Source organism: Myxocyprinus asiaticus, chromosome 12 (genome assembly GCF_019703515.2).
Source record: "Myxocyprinus asiaticus isolate MX2 ecotype Aquarium Trade chromosome 12, UBuf_Myxa_2, whole genome shotgun sequence".
NCBI lineage: Eukaryota > Metazoa > Chordata > Actinopteri > Cypriniformes > Catostomidae > Myxocyprinus > Myxocyprinus asiaticus.
In genome coordinates, this window is record NC_059355.1 from 40,340,292 (window position 1) to 40,357,500 (window position 17,209).

At 40.5% G+C, this 17,209-nt stretch overlaps 1 protein-coding gene across 3 annotated transcripts in view; it reads right to left on the reverse strand.

Annotated features, from left to right (window-relative positions):
• Positions 1-3,267: 3,267 nt before the first annotated feature.
• LOC127449104 (E3 ubiquitin-protein ligase PDZRN3-B-like) overlaps positions 3,268-17,209 on the reverse strand; it is a 165,019-nt gene continuing 151,077 nt past the window's right edge. For all 3 annotated transcript variants that reach the window (XM_051712270.1, XM_051712273.1, XM_051712272.1), the window contains 7 exons: positions 16,392-16,645; positions 14,669-14,756; positions 7,141-7,239; positions 6,916-6,978; positions 6,715-6,816; positions 6,509-6,625; positions 3,268-5,605 (listed from right to left, as the gene is read on the reverse strand). In XM_051712270.1, coding sequence (XP_051568230.1) covers positions 4,082-5,605; positions 6,509-6,625; positions 6,715-6,816; positions 6,916-6,978; positions 7,141-7,239; positions 14,669-14,756; positions 16,392-16,645 — 2,247 coding nt within the window. In that variant the 3' untranslated portion in view covers positions 3,268-4,081. The remainder of the gene's footprint in view (positions 5,606-6,508; positions 6,626-6,714; positions 6,817-6,915; positions 6,979-7,140; positions 7,240-14,668; positions 14,757-16,391; positions 16,646-17,209) is intronic.

The window sequence follows — 17,209 nt, forward strand, 5'->3', positions numbered from 1 at the left end:
CTTTTTTTTGCAGTGTAAAGAAAGTACAGTTGAAGTCAGAAGTTTACATACACTTAGGTTGAAGTCATTAAAACTCATTTTATAACTACTCCACAGATTTAATATTAGCTTTATAATTTTGGCAAGTCGTTTAGGACATCTACTTTGTGCATGACACAAGTAATTTTTCCAACAATTGTTTACAGGCAGATTGTTTTGCTTTTAATTGACTATATCACAATTCCAGTGGGTCAGAAGTTTACATACACTAAGTTAACGGTGTCTTTAAGCAGCTTGAAAAATTCAAGAAAATGATGTCAAGCCTTTAGACAATTAGCCAATTAGCTTCTGATAAGAGGTGTATTGAACTGGAGGTGCAACAGTGGATGTATTTTAAGGCCTACCTTCAAACTCAGTGCCTCTTTGCTTGACATCATGCGAAAATCAAAAGAAATCAGCCAAGACCAAAAAAAAAAGCAATTTGCAAATGCCTGAAGATACCATGTTTATCTGTACAAACAATAGTACGCAAGTATAAACACCATGGGACCACACAGCCATCATAACGCTCAGGAACGAGACGCATTTTGTCTCCTAGAGATGAACATAGTTTGGTGCGAAAAATGCAAATCAATCCCAGAACAACAGCAAAGGACGTTGTGAAGATGCTGGAGGAAACAGGCAGACAAGTATCTATATCCACAGTGTGGCGGAATGATCCGCCCCTCCAGCTCGTCATCGTCACCCCGCCTCTTAGGGCCGCACTTCAGCCAGGCTCACGATGGGAGTTGGGCAGGAGAGCGAGAAGAAGTGCATAATTAATAAGCCTCATTCTGACAGCAGTGAATGATGCACACCTGATGGGAATAATGCTTCATCACCGCTGTCTTTAAAATGCAGAGCGCACCTCTTCTCGGGGAGCCGGCTTCAAATCTCCACGTGTGCACACACTGGCATCCTCGCATGCCCAGGACCAGAGTTCGGAGTTGGACGCGCTGCCAGACCCGTTCCTCGGACCCACGGACGCATTAATGAGTGCCAGAGGTGAACAGCTCACGTTGCCGCCGATGGGCTAGATGCCGGGCCGCCTTCCCCTCATACCTGCCGCGGGCCTAATAAGATAGGCCACCAAGGACACTTCCACCCCTCGCGCCGTGGACCCTGGAGGGGAGCGTGAGTGACCGACAGACCCAGCTCATGCCTGGGCCATTCTATGGACACTACCCCGCCCTTCACGGAGCCCCGTCTCGCCGCGAGGATGACAGATTCCCCCTTTATTATGAACACTATTCCCCCTTGGACACTTTATTACCCCTTTTATGGACATGTTATTTTTATTATTATTTCCAATAAATGCCTCTCCGAGGCTTGACGCCACACCCACTGTGTCTGTCTCTTGCTCACCCCACCACAACAGTAAAACGTGTCCTATATCGACATAACCAGAAAGGCTGCTCTACAAGGAAGAAGCCGCTGCTCCAAAACTGCCATAAAAAAGCCAGATTACAGTTTGCAAGTGCACATGGGGACTTCTTACTTTTTGGAGAAAAGTTCTCTGGTCTGATTAAACAAAAATGTAACTGTTTGGCCATAATGACCATCGTTATGTTTGGAGGAAAAAAGGTAAGGCTTGCAAGCCGAAGAACACCATCTCAACCGTGAAGCATGAGGGTGGCAGCATCATGTTGTGGGAGTGCTTTGCTGCAGGAGGGACTGTGCACTTCACAAAATAGATTGCATCATGAGGAAGGAAAATTATGTGGATATATTGAAGCAACATCTCAAGACATCAGTGAGGAAGATAAAGCTCGGTCGCAAATGGACTGTAACACATCAATGGAAAGGAGGAGGCGAGAACTGACAATATAAATAATATTTTAATAAGAAACCAAAAAGACAAACACAAACACAGCTGTCCGTAACTCTCTCTCTGTCGCACTGCCATCTCCAGTCGGCCTTTATGCCTCTCGTTCTAATCAGCCTGATTAGGAGCCGGGTGTGTAGAATCATGACCCGGCCCCGCCCTCCTCCCAAGCAAAATGGCTTAAGGACAACAAAGTGAAGGAATTGGAGTGGCCATCACAAAGCCCTGACCTCAATCAGATAGAAAATTTGTGGGCAGAACTGAAAAAGCGTGTGCGAGCAAGGAGGCCTACAAACCTGACTCAGCTATACCAGATCTGTATGGAGGAATGGGCCAAAATTCCAGCAAATTATTGTGAGAAGCTTGTGTAAGGCTACCCAAAACGTTTGACCCAAGTTAAACAATTTAAAGGCAATGCTACCAAATACCAACAAAGTGTATGTAAACCTCTGACCCACTGGGAATGTGATGAAAGAAATAAAATCTGAAATAAATCATTCTCTCTACTATTATTCTGAAATTTCACATTCTTAAAATAAAGTAGTGATCCTAACTGACCTAAGACGGTATGTTTTCTATGATTATATGTCAGGAATTGTGAAAAACTGATTTTAAATGTATTTAAATGTATTTGGCTAAGGTGTATTCTGACTTCAACCGCATATTCAGTATACATGAATATAGATGATTAAGCTCAAGTGTCCCACTTTACAGGTTGTGGTGTATTTACCACATTTGAACATTTAAGCCACACTTTAAAATGTATTTTCATTGCATTTGATAACAAAACATCAAACCAAGTGTCATTTATGGTAAAGAAAAATTCCACAAGCACACTTTGAGCAAAGCATTTCACAAAAATAAGTTTGTTTTAAGAAAATGAGAAAAGTTAATTTGCCAAAGATGCCACTTGGCACAGAAATTAATTCATTTGTAAGCCTGTCTTTTTGGGGCCTCTGTACAAACGTTTTGGCTGAAAAAGACTGAGCTTGTCTAGTACCGGTACTAGCTGCGCAGCTCATTGCAGCTGTAGCATTGCAGACCTTTCAGTGTGATTGTAATGAGATAGAGGTCTGTGCACTGACCTGAGCTCTATGTTTCAGAGTTACACAGCTGGGGACAGATAAGCAGAAACAGGGGCCCGGTTGGGTCACTGGCCTCAGGGTCGAGTGGTCACTGAAGTGTGGACACCATTCATCCACAACCCCCCTAATAGACTTAGACACAAATAGAAACACACATATCTGCCGAGACCAATGTTAGACCTCTTGCTTCAGTGATTAAGTGAATACTTTAAATTAATTTGAAGAAATGCCTATTGGAAAATAACTACTTGTGGTTTCACACAGAGACAATTCTTTCAGGCATACCCTGAAAAACAGAGTTAAGTTGTACTAAAACTAAAACAACCTCAAAACACAACATTTTGAAAGCTTATCAAATATAAAACAATAATTTATTATTTCTCTCATTTTACAAGACATCAAATTGTGTTTCTAACTAATGATTTGTTAAACTGTATTATTTTGCGTAATACAATGGAGACCTATACAACAAGGCTTTTTGTCTACAACAGACATTAATATCAACATTAATACAAAGGTTTAGATGTCAATAAATTGTTTTTGCTTTATGCATGTCTAATGTAATAGTTGGAAAACACAGTAGCTTTTCGAAGTACAAACTTTAGAAAAACAGCACCTTTTCTTTAAAATCTGTAAAATCTTTTTTGTTTTCAATTAGTTTTAAAACCAAGACATAAGTACTGCAAAGTATATAAAACAACCGACAACATTATGTGATGACCATGAAGCTAAATATTTGCATGAATTTAATTAGCAATATGAATGCAAAGAAAAGTAAAATACTGCTTATCATTACCTGTTGGAACATAAAGAAAATCAATAAATGTTGCTGGTTGTTATGGCACACTGTCTTTGCATTGTTTTCAAAAACCTTATAAAGAGGCCAAATGTTAATTAGCTTCTTTAATAGAATATTTAAAACAGCAAGCTCAAAGATAGAAATGAAAAGAGCAAATAAGAAGACACGTTCCTGTAACTTTAACAAATCCATCCAATGAGACCCTCATTGTACCTTCTCTTGGAAATGACAAAGTTCCTTCAGACAAGGCATTCATATTTCCAATATACAAATGTTGCCACTTTGAACGAGGCAGGATTGTCTACCCCAATTGGTAGTGTTCTATATACAGCTCATTACATAAAAGACGTATGCCTACACTGTGGTCACTGACAGCAGGGAGTTGTACACTCGTGTCCCATCAGGTGACTTTGTACCATGGGTCAACAGTTCTTGGATAGTCATCCAATTGTCAAATATTTTCTTGTTCCGCTTTTTCATCATCTTCTTGTGACTCAGTTCAATGATGTTGGGCTCCTTCTTGTCTTCAGCACTAACGGCTTGCTCCTTTAGACAGTCCATACGGCTCTGCTTCATAAACTCCCTGCGCTGACGGTGCTCCTTGGCACGGACGGCGTGCTGCTTGCGTTCCTCTTTGCTCCAGTAACGACCCATCTTCAGCTCGCTGATGGTGTCGTCGTCCGTGGTCATTCCACTGCGTTCCTCTCGTATCCGTAGGGCTCGCTCTTTCAAGAGCTTGTCCCGGACGGGCCGCTTGGTAATGTAGCGTGTACCGTCACTGCGGATCTTCACCTTCCATTCCATCTTGGGTCCCAAGTCAGCAGAAGCGACAGGGTCCCGGCACATGCTGACTAGGCTCATCTGGCTTTGGGCGTACTCCACTGACTTTTGCTGGATCAGTTGCATGTAACTCTGGTAGTGCTGGGCATGGGCTGGGATGTGGGCATGTTTGTAGGGTGAATGGGGCTGAGCGTGGTGGCTTGGTTTGCGTTCTCTGATTTCATGCTGAGACCCAGCCTCCGCCTCTTTCGACGATGTTGGCCGACTCCTGTTGGGGCTGCAAGCCTCTTGGACGGGTGAAAGTAGAGGCTTCAGAATTCTGTTGCCACCACAAGTTGCGGTACTTGGCCCTGCCTCAGCCTGATTTTCATTTCCACGGCGCAAAGAGTTGTCGGGAGAGAGCTCTAGTGTGAGTGGTGTGCTACGACAACTTTCGCCAGTGTTGTAAGCACTGGAGCTGTCCTTGTCTGACTTTTCTGGGAGTTCGCTGATGTCAGCCAGCTCGTGACGTCTTGCATCCACACTTGTGTTGTAGTTGCGGAAGCCGCTATTGTGCAGCATCCAGGGCTGTTCACGGCACTGCTCACGTAACTGCTGCATGCGATGCGCTCTTACTATGCTCAAGCACTCAAGCTCAATAATGCGAAGTTCTTCATTCAGAAGCTCCAACTCTTTGTCCACGCCCTCCTCGCCTACAGTGCCCCGCCCGCCGACTACACCACCTCTGGGCCAAAACAGGCTCTGCTGTGGACTTCCACTCTGTACCTGACACTTGAGCTCCAGCAACTCCCTAAACCGCTCGCATTCATCCACAGGGAAGTCACCCAAGAAGTCAGCATCAGCATAGTCTGCAGAAATGAAGGACTCACTGCTGAAAGGGAGGTCTACACTGCCTATGGTGTCCTGACTATAGGCGAGCCTGCGGCGGCTGCCTAATGTGGTGGAGGCGTTGGTCTGGTCATCTGCTAGGTTCTCCTGCTCAGAACTCTCATCATTACGGGTGCTGTCATCCGTGCGGCCCACTCCACTGTCCTTCTCATGGCGCTGAGAGGGAAGCGTGGCAGTGTCTGTTGTACCGCCATCCTCCTCATGCTTTTTCTGTGATAAAACAAGTGAGGAATATCATTACTCTGATTGAAAATACTCCAAATATTCTAAGTAAGACTTTGGCCATGTTTACACCTCGTATTCATTTTAAATATGTCTTCAGTGACCAACTGTGATTAGATTTCATCAAGGGGACAGTCTCTGATTTCTGAAGTATATAATCATTTTACACCAGTGGCTTATTGCGTGTTAAGGTCAGGCATACCAAAAATGTCCATTTATGGCCTTTTCCGATTTTTTTGGTTGGACCTTTGTTTTTGTTTTATGATGCTGGTAAAGGTAACTTCTAAACTGCTAATGTCCACCACTTTGCTAACTTCAACCTCACACCCTCTCTCCAAAATTTTGCTCTCCAAAGACATGTCAGCCAACCCATTGTCAACAAACCCCAAAGCACAAAATGATGTACAGCCAGAGAGTGTTTCTGATTGGCTTAAAAAGCATGGGCTGCTCCGCTGTCTCATTTCTATTGTTTACAAAGCCAAGGGCTGTCACAGAGTCCTGATTTCTCAGGACACCTATTTCAATGAGATCTGTCGGATAATAGGGACATTTTCTGTGCTTACATTACAAATGCGATGTGGCCATTTTCGTCCTTGACTACCTAAGAATATGTTTTGAGTGATGCATTGGATCCTGTTTGCAGATGTATTTCACACTGTCCACTTGTGATAACCCGAGTCAGTTAATATGAAGTGTAAATGAGTCCTTAAACACATTTTAAAACTAAATTCCTGGCTTTACCGCTTCACCTGTTGCAGTTACATAGCTCAGTGACGGACACAGAAATTATGATGGATATATTGGATGTTCCACCATGACAGGCTGGCTATGACTGACTGACATATCTGCCGATTGACTTTCATGAGTGGCATTATGATGGATTTGCTGTACCTGCTGAAGCATGCTTGCAGTGAACTGCATAGCCTGATGATGCTGTTGCTCCAACATATCCATGTGGAGGTCGTCCAGGTAGTCATTCCTGTCATCATCCATCCAGCCCTCATCCAGCTAAAACAATAAGGACAGGAGAAAAGCTATCAGCAGTCCTTTAATATTGGTCAACAGTGTGTGTGGTGTGTGTGGCTTGGGTTTCTCACCTGTATCTCTGGGCGAGCCAGTAGCAGGCACACATTTGGGTGTTCTTCACTGGTTAAAAGAGCCACTGCTTCTTCACGATTCTGAATCTCAATGCCATTGATCTTAATTTAGAATGGAGTGGATATTTGCTTAGATAAATGCTTGAATATGACTGAATAAGAAAAATACATACATTTGTGTCTGGCTGATATGGAACAAACCTGGATGATTCGATCTCCCTGACGAATCCGTCCATCTTTTGCAGCAATACTGTTCGGATCAATCTGCAGAATGAGGAAAACTGCAGATCAAGCTTGGAAATTAAATAGATCTAACTGGCTAGTAATTGAAACCAATGTGGTTTTAAAGAACATTTTCCAGACATTAACATGGACAAAAACTGCTATGATAAATGATACATGATTTGATACATTTCTCCAACTTACCTCGCTGACATAGATCCCTGTCTCATCCTCATCATCTGTCCTGTAGCACACAGTTAACCCCAACTTATCCTGGATATTAGTTCTATATAAATCCACTTCCTGTAAAGACAGAATCACATTTTAAACTTGAGTGTGATCTAAAATTTTAAGATTTTAGGATTTTTACATATTCTGAGGAAAACGTGATCAGTGCTTGCCCTTCCAAAACACGCCACCACAACGTTAGGGTGTTGTGGGTTGTTTCCAGGGTGTTGCTATAAGGTTGCTAAGGTATGAGATGTAAGGAGGGGTTGCAAGGTAATGGTTAGGGTGTTTTGGTTGCTCCTTACTAGCTCAAGTCAAAAGAGCCCACCCCAAGACTACATGAATTTGAAATTCTGGTCCCTAGATATTGCTCAGGTCCCTCCTTCAATGTAACTCTTTGGCATTTCTCTTTACAATTTTTTTTTTCATCTGTCAAATGGTAACTTTAAAGAGGATCGCACACAAGGGCCTGGGTAGCTCAGTGGTAAAAGACGCTGGCTACAACCCCTGGAGTTTGCTAGTTTGAATCCAGGGCATGCTGAGTGACTCCAGCCAGGTCTCCTAAGCAACCAAATTGGCCTGGTTGCTAGGGAGGGTTGAGTCACATGGGGTAACCTCCTCGTGGCTGATAAAATGTGGTTAGTTCTTGGTGGGGCACGTGGTGAGTTGAGCATGGATGCTGTGGTGGATGCCGTGAAGCCTCCACACGTGCTATGTTTCCGTGGCAACGCGCTCAACAAGCCACATGATAAGATGCACGGGTTGGCGGTCTCAGACGCGGAGGCAGCTGGGATTCTCCCTCCTCCACCCGGATTGAGGCGAATCACTACACGACCACGAGGACTTAAAAGCGCACTGGGAATTGGGCTTTCCAAAATGTCGCACACTGGACGCATCTGGTGGATGACATGGCACATTCTAAAATTCAAAACAACTGTTTTCAATGAAGACATGCACACCGCCGCCGACAGACGCTGAGTGGCGGCCCAGCTACGCGTCACGGAGTGCAACTCGCATATTATATATATATATATTTTTTAATTAGACCTAAATCATTATCAAAGGACATGGATTATTTACTCTTGTATTGCTCATTCTTGAAGTAGGGAAAAACTTTGGTAACATTTGTGTGTACTGTCTGCCTCCTGAACCTCATCGACGTGCCCTGTGTTTGATACCTGTGCTGTGTCCTAGCCACGACGCAGCGTGACACTTCTCGTCTGGTGTGCAACCGTTTTAAGCCTGATCACTTAGAAAAGTAATAGCGCACCTCTCTTCAACAAGCCACATGTTCTAAGGTAAATCCACATTCATAGCACAAACCACGTGGGTTTAGTTGGGGGTTTGTTCAAATGGGTATGCTTGCCATTACCAGCACTGCTGACTATTGATATACACATATCTGCTGTCTTTATCTGAATGTTTGAATAATTTGCCAAGATAAGAGAGCGCTGTGACAGTTACATGCTGCCACAATAATGCACATGAGCCGATTCTCGTTAATCATGCCTCAACACCTGTAATACACAAGATACAGAATATATGGAGATCACAGCTCTCATGAGGCTATCACAGCAGCAGGGGCAGAAGAGGGTGAATGGTGCTGTTGTTGAGCAACCCAACTGCAAACACACACACACAAAACTGTTTATCTAACCAAACCAACAAATGCCCCACCATCAATCCCAGTTGATATAAGAGGGTGAATCTCATAAAAAAAAAAAACATGCCCAGGTCACATTTTAACACACACACACACACACACACAAATAAAAAATATATATATATATATATATATATATATATATATATTATATATATATTTATATACATACATACACACACACACACACTACCGGTCAAAACTTTTGAAAAACTTGACTGAAATGTTTCTCATGATCTTAAAAATCTTTTGATCTGAAGGCGTATGCTTAAATGTTTGAAATTAGTTTTGTAGACAAAAATATATTTGTGCCACCATATTAATTTATTTCATTATACAGTTGTGCTCAAAAGTTTGCATACCCTTGGAGAATTGGTAATATATGTACCATTTATAAAGGAAACATGAGTGAGCAGGCAAAACACATTTCTTTTATTTCTTATGGGATTCATATTCAACTGTAGATTATAACAGAATGCCACAATCATAAAACAAAACATGGCAACAAAGAAAAAAAATTAAATGACCCCTGTTCAAAAGTCTGCATACCCTTAGTTCTTAATACTGTGTATTGCCCCCTTTAGCATCAATGACAGCGTGCAGTCTTTTGTAATAGTTGTCTATGAGGCCCCAAATTCTTGCAGGTGTTATAGCTGCCCATTCGTCTTGGCAAAATGCCTCCAGGTCAAGCAAAGTCTTTGGTCGTCTTGCATGAACCACACGTTTGAGATCTCCCCAGAGTGGCTCGATGATATTAAGGTCAGGAGACTGTGATGGCCACTCCAGAACCTTCACCTTTTTCTGCTGTAACCACTGGAGGGTCAACTTGGCCTTGTGCTTAGGGTCATTGTCATGCTGGAAAGTCCAAAAGTGTCCCATGCGCAGCTTTCGTGCAGAAGAATGCAAATTGTCTGCCAATATTTTCTGATAACATGCTGCATTCATTTTGCCATCAATTTTCACAAGATTCCCATGCCTTTAGAGCTCACACACCCCCAAAACATAAGTGAGCCACGACCATGCTTCACAGTGGGGATGGTATTCTTTTCACTATAGGCCTTGTTGACCCCTCTCCAAACATAGCGCTTATGGTTGTGACCATAAAGCTCTACTTTGGTCTTGTCATTCCAAATTACAGTGTGCCAGAAGCTGTGAGGTGTGTCAAGGTGTTGTCGCGCATATTGTAACCAGGCTTTTTTGTGGCATTGGCACAGTAAAGGCTTCATTCTGGCAACTCGACCATGCAGCTCATTTTTGTTCAAGTATCGTTGTATTGCGCTCCTTGAAACAACCACCCCGTCTTTTTCCAGAGCAGCCTGTATTTCTCCTGAGGTTACCTGTGGGTTTTTCTTTGTATCCCGAACAATTCTTCTAGCAGTTGTGGCTGAAATCTTTCTTGGTTTACCTGACCTTGGCTTGGTATCAAGAGATCCCCGAATTTTCCACTTCTTAATAAGTGGAATTTAATTAAAAATTGAACAGTACTGACTGGCATTTTCAAGGCTTTGGATATCTTTTTATATCCTTTCCCATCTTTATAAAGTTCCATTACCTTGTTACGCAGGTCTTTTGACAGTTCTTTTCTGCTCCCCATGGCTCAGTATCTAGCCTGCTCAGTGCATCCACATGAGAGCTAACAAACTCATTGACTATTTAAACACAGACATTAATTGCAATTTAAAAAGCCACAGGTGTGGGAAATGAACCTTTAATTGCCATTTAAACCTGTGTGTGTCACCTTGTGTGTCTGTAACAAGGCCAAACATTCAAGGGTATGTAAACTTTTGATCAGGGCCATTTGGGTGAATTCTGTTATCATTATGATTTAAAAAGGAGCCAAACAACTATGTGATAAATGGCTTCATATGATCACTATCCTTAAATAAAAGACTTTTTGCATGATCAGTCATATTTTCAAAATCAATGCCAAATTTCACAATTTCTGCCAGGGTATGCAAACTTTTGAGCACAACTATATATATATATATATATATATAAAAATACAAATAAAAAACAGTTTTTGAAATTGATGACTTGGTCCAAATAATAAAGAAAAGCAGCCAATAAGTGCCCAACATAGATGGGAACTCCTTCAATACTGTTTAAAAAGCAGCCCAGGGTGATACCTCAAGAAGTTGGTTGAGAAAATGTCAAGAGTACATGTCTGCAAATTCTAGGCAAAGGGTGACTATGAAGATGCTAAAATATAACACAGTTTTGATTTATTTTGGATTTTGTTTAGTCACAACATAATTTCCATAGTTCCATTTATGTTATTCCATAGTTTTGGTAACTTTACTATTATTCTAAAATGTGGGTAAAAAAAAAAAAATTTTTTAAATTAAATATATATATATATACACAGTGGTGTGAAAAAGTGTTTGCCCCCTTCCTGATTTCTTATTTTTTTGCATGTTTGTCACACTTAAATATTTCAGATCATCAAACAAGTTTAAATATTAGTCAAAGATAACACAAGTAAACACAAAATGCAGTTTTTAAATGAAGGTTGTTATTATTAAGGGAAAACAAAATCCAAACCTACATGGCCCTGTGTGAAAAAGTGTTTGCCCCACCTGTTAAAACATAATTTAACTGTGGTTTATCACACCTGAGTTCAATTTCTCTAGCCACACCCAGGCCTGATTACTGCCACACCTGTTCTCAATCAAGAAATCACTTAAATAGGACCTGCCTGACAAAGTGAAGTAGACCAAAAGATCTTCAAAAGCTAGACATCATGCCGAGATCCAAAAAAAAAATCAGGAACAAATGAGAAAGAAAGTAATTGAGATCTATCAGTCTGGAAAAGATTATAAAGCCATTTCTAAAGCTTTGGGACTCCAGAGAACCACAGTGAGAGCCATTATCCACAAATGGCGAAAACATGGAACAGTGGTGAACCTTCCCAGGAGTGGCCAGCCGACCACAATTACCCCAAGAGCGCAGCGACGACTCATCCAAGAGGTCACAAAAGACCCCACAACAACATCCAAAGAACTGCAGGCCTCACTTGCCTCAGTTAAGGTCAGTGTTCATGACTCCACCATAAGAAAGAGACTGGGCAAAAATGGCCTGCATGGCAGAGTTCCAAGACGAAAACAACTGCTGAGGAAAAAGAACATTAAGACTCGTCTCATTTTTGCCAGAAAACATCTTGATGATCCCCAAGACTTTTGGGAAAATACTCTGTGGACTGACGAGACAAAAGTTGAACTTTTTGGAAGGTGTGTGTCCCATTACATCTGGCATAAAAGTAACACCGCATTTCAGAAAAAGAACATCATACCAACAGTAAAATATGGTGGTGGTAGTGTGATGGTCTGGGGCTGTTTTGCTGCTTCAGGACCTGGAAGACTTGCTGTGATAAATGGAACCATGAATTCTGCTGTCTACCAAAAAATCCTGAAGAAGAATGTCCGGCCATCTGTTCATGACCTCAAGCTGAAGCGAACTTTGGTTCTGCAGCAGGACAATAATCCAAAACACACCAGCAAGTCCACCTCTGAATGGCTGAAGAAAAACAAAATGAAGACTTTGGAGTGGCCTAGTCAAAGTCCTGACCTGAATCCTACTGAGATGCTGTGGCATGACCTTAAAAAGGCAGTTCATGCTCCAAAACCCTCCAATGTGGCTGAATTACAACAATTCTGCAATGATGAGTGGGCCAAAATTCCTCCACAGCGCTGTAAAAGACTCATTGCAAGTTATCGCAAAAGCTTGATTGCAGTTGTTGCTGCTAGGGGTGGCCCAACCAGTTATTATGTTTAGGGGGCAATCACTTTTTCACACAGGGCCATGTAGGTTTGGATTTTGTTTTCCCTTAATAATAACAACCTTCATTTAAAAAAAACTGCATTTTGTGTTTACTTGTGTTATCTTTGACAAACTTGTTTGATGATCTGAAACATTTAAGTGTGACAAACATGCAAAAAAATAAGCAATCAGGAAGGGGGCAAACACTTTTTCACACCACTGTATATATATATATATATATATATATATATATTAAAGAATGAGTAAGTGTTTCAAATCTTTTGACCGGTATATATATTGCATTAAGAAAATTAAACTTATTTTAGGATCATTAAGATTTATTTTATTTGCACAATTAAGCACATTTTGCACAATCTTTTATGACACTTAAGCACATTTAACACCCAAATTCTCATTACTGCAATGTGTCCAGATGCGTTTATTTTTAAAAAAAAATTTGTTATTGTTTTTCTGGTATTCTCAATATTTAATGGTGATTCTGCTTAGATTCTCATTACTGTAATACAGCAAGTTTGTTTTATGGCATAACAGCATAAAGACGACTGTAATACAATTATTTTTTTACAATGTAATCAAGATACTGTATATTAAAGACAGTCCAACTAATACTACCATGATGTATTAATACTTTACAAATTAAAAACTAAAAATACACCAAGAACATGGTTATATTTACCCAAGCTGTAACAGACCACAATTAATTTCTGTCAGATCTTTGATTTTTCTTTGCAGACAAAATCTTGATCCCTTCATTGCGCATAAGGTTGCTCAAGTTCAAGCCCATTTTGAAGTATTTGGTAAGCTTTGTTACAAAATATGATTACAAATGTCTGCCAACATGGCACTATGGTATGAAAAGACCTCCAAACATTAAAGAGTACCGTATTTCTACCTCAGAACATCTAAAGCTCTTTTTGCCTTTGTCCTTGAAGTGCAAATGAGAGCATTAATCAAGGTAAACAAGGGGGCTGGTGTTGTGGTTGGGCATTCAAATCGGCCCCAACCTGACCATTGATCTCTGTCTACTGCGGCTCCTTGGGGCCTTTAGGGGCCAACGGAAGGTTGTCATGAGTGCTGTGTGCCCAGCATCTGCTTCTATAAGTCTTTGAACTTCATCTCTTTATGGACTGGCTCACGACCCCTCATGATTCTCTGTCCAGCATTCTCATTATAGGGTTATCTGTCTGCTCTTAATGTACACTATCAGATCCATCACACCAGTCATTCTAATTCTAACCCATCCAATTATCCTCTTTCACTGTTGGGCAACAGTCACCATTTTTCTTCTAAAATATACAGTATATTAGTCTATGACAAGTAAATAATGATGTCACTGTCTTGCATCTGTTCAAGGACTAACACTGCAAAAATCATTCTCTTAATCAGTATTAATGTCTTGTTTTCCAGTTAAAACATCTCAAAATCTTAAAAAATAAAAACTTATATTTTTCAAGAAATTATTTGCTTATGTGTTCCTCTTTTGTAAGTCGCTTTGGATAAAAGCGTCTGCCAAATGAATAAATGTAAATGTATTAAAAAATATTTAAGATAAGACATGTTTTCAGAGAATATATCTTGAATTAAGTTTATTTTCTTTGCAAATGGTTCTTCCTTGTTTTAAGCATAAATTAAAGATATTCAAGATATGTTTCAATATACTGTATATTCTCTCAAAACAATTATTTTTATCTTACATAATATTGCTTTTCTTACAGCAAATTTATCTTGTTTAAAGGATATTGAGATTTATTTATTTTTTATTTTTTGTCCTTCAGGAAAACAGGATAAATTTACCTACTAGTATTTTTTTCTTTATTTTTTCCTCTCTCAATGAACAAGGCTTAATATTGATATAACTGACCATTCTAGTACTTCTGTATCAGGTTATAGAGGGTATAGCTGGTCAGTTCAGAGATAGAACAGTAGAGACAGTTAGGCCGGAAAAGCCTGGCATCAGCATGTTAGATGTATTGTATGTCTTAATTCACATTTCAGGGGAGACAGACTGAAAATGGGATGGCATAGGAAACAGATAGATTGTGTGTCTATCAGTGTGTGCATTACCTCATATTCCAGCTCCTCTCTCTCTATCTCATGCTGCAAGCCCTCTAGGAAATCATTGGTGTCGAAGTACTCATGAACAGGAGTGTGTCTATAAAACAAAAAAGCCAAACCATAAACACAGATACTATAGAGGGACTGTATTGCTCTGCAAAGGCAAAATGTAGTAAACGATCTTTTCAGTATTGCCATAGCAACTCCATTTTCAAATTGTATTGGGAATGGTTTATTGTGCACATCAAACTAAACCTGTATTCAATAACAAATTAATATGATTTTAAATTAATTTTATGAAATTACTTGCTTTATGAAATGTAATCAGTTTGGTGGAGCTGCCAATTTTGTCACATTTTGTAGTTCATGCAAATCATGTTTCCAGGGTGTTTAACCTATCATAGAAATTAATTAATAAACAGAAGTTTCAAAGTTGAGGGAAAATATGGTTCATCACGTAATAAACATCTGGGGAAATGAGAGAACAACAATGCTCTTTCTCATTTAGTTAAGTCGCAAAGAAAAATCTATTAAAATCCTCTCTCATGGCAATAAGTAAGGTAAGCTCCTGTCTTAAATTAGAGTCAAACACTAAGGGGACACAAAGAGAGATGAGCAAGGACAGACAGGAAATAAAAATAAAAAGTAAAACTAACGCAAATCCAAAGAAATGACAGCAGCTTAATTTTGTTGTGTGACCTGGGCCACAACCCTGCTGTGCTGGTAGAGCAAAATTTGAATTCCTTTTTAAGACAATTCACAATGACAAATATTTGCTAGAACCTCTATTTTAGACTGATATTTTAGTCTATGAGTGAATCTCACAAAAACATGTCCAGGCAAAAAAATAAAATAAATAAATAAATAAATAAATAAATAAATAAATTGCAAATTCCAAGTGGGCTTTCATGTGTCTTGCACTGAGGAGAGTCTTCCGTCTGGCCACTCTGCCATAAAGACCAGATCAGTGGAGTGCTGCAGTGATGGTTGTCCTTCTGCAAGTTTCTCCCATCTCCACATATGATCTCTGGACCATCAGGTTCTAGGTCACCTTTCTTACCAAGGCCTTTATCCCCCAATTGCTCAGTTTGGCCAGGAGGCCAGCTCTAGGAAGAGTCCTGGTTGTTCCAACTCTTCCTCCATTTAAGAATTATGGATGCCACTGTGCTCTTGGGAACCTTCAATGCAACAGAATTCTTTTTGTAGCCTTCCTCAGATCTGTGCCTCAACACAATCCTGTCTCCGAGCTCAGCAGGCAGTTCCTTTGACCTCATTGCTTGGTTTTTGCTGTGATATGCATTTTCAGCTGTGAGACCTTATATAGACAGGTGTGTGCCTTTCCAAATCATGTCCAATCAATTGAATTTGCCACAGGTGGGCTCCAATCAAAGTGTAGAAACATCTCAAAGATGATCCAGAGAAATGGGATGCACCTGAGCTAAATTTCAAGTGTCATAACAAAGGGTCTGAATACTCATGTCAATGTGATATTTCAGTTGTTTCTTTTTAATAAATTTGCAAAGTTATCAATAATTTGGTTTTTTGCTTTGTCACTATGGGGTATGGAGTGTAGATTGATGTGAAAATAAATAAATGATTTAAAGCATTTTAGCATAAGGCTGCAACATAACAAAATGTGAAAAAAATAAAGAGGTCTGAATGCACTGTATGTGCCACTCATAACTAAAATCTCTCATGTGCATTCTGATTGGCCTAGGGAGCTGTCACTCACCCCTCTGGCAGCAGGTATTGCTCAAGTACATCCACAGGTGGGGCAGACGCAGGCAGCTTGCTGAGGGCCATGATATGCTGGAAGGTGATATCAGTCTGGGTGCTGATGTCCACTACTTGGGCATCCCCGGTTGGACCTGTAGGTTTGGGCCTCGGTGCCCTGCGTAGCACCTGGACCATAATGGGTTCTTTAGCCGTACGGAAGGCCTCCACTGCCTGGTCATGTGTCGCCTTGGACAAGTCCTTGCCATTGACCTGTTGAAACAGATAAACACAATATTAACATCAAAACCAGTATTAGCTTGAACATGTATACAACCATAAATTACCTAAATATTTTTGTTTATGAGGATTTCTACAATAGGCAAAATCATGTTTAGTGGTGCTTACTATGGAAAGATTCACTATTACAAATAGCGCATGCTTAGGGTTTAGGGAATTTGAACAAAAGCTGTTCCTTAGTATTCCACTTTGGCATGCAAATCTACCCTCATGGTTTGTGCTACCAACATGAATGATACTGTAAATTGTGCAGCTTGTTGAGGAGAGGTGGGCTTACTGTTCTAAATTACCAGACTTATGATTTCGATAAAATGGGCATAAAATGGATTTATACTGAATAACTTACCTGGGCTGCGTTTCCAAAAAGCATCGTAAGCCAAGTTGATCGTAGAAGCCATTGGCACCAATGGTCTCTACGATCAAATTAAGCTTGCAATGATTTTGGGAAACGCAGCCCTGAGCCATATCTAGGACCAGAATATCAGAGACTTGGGGGAAGGCAACTGTCTGAACAAACACTTGTGCTTACTGACTGAT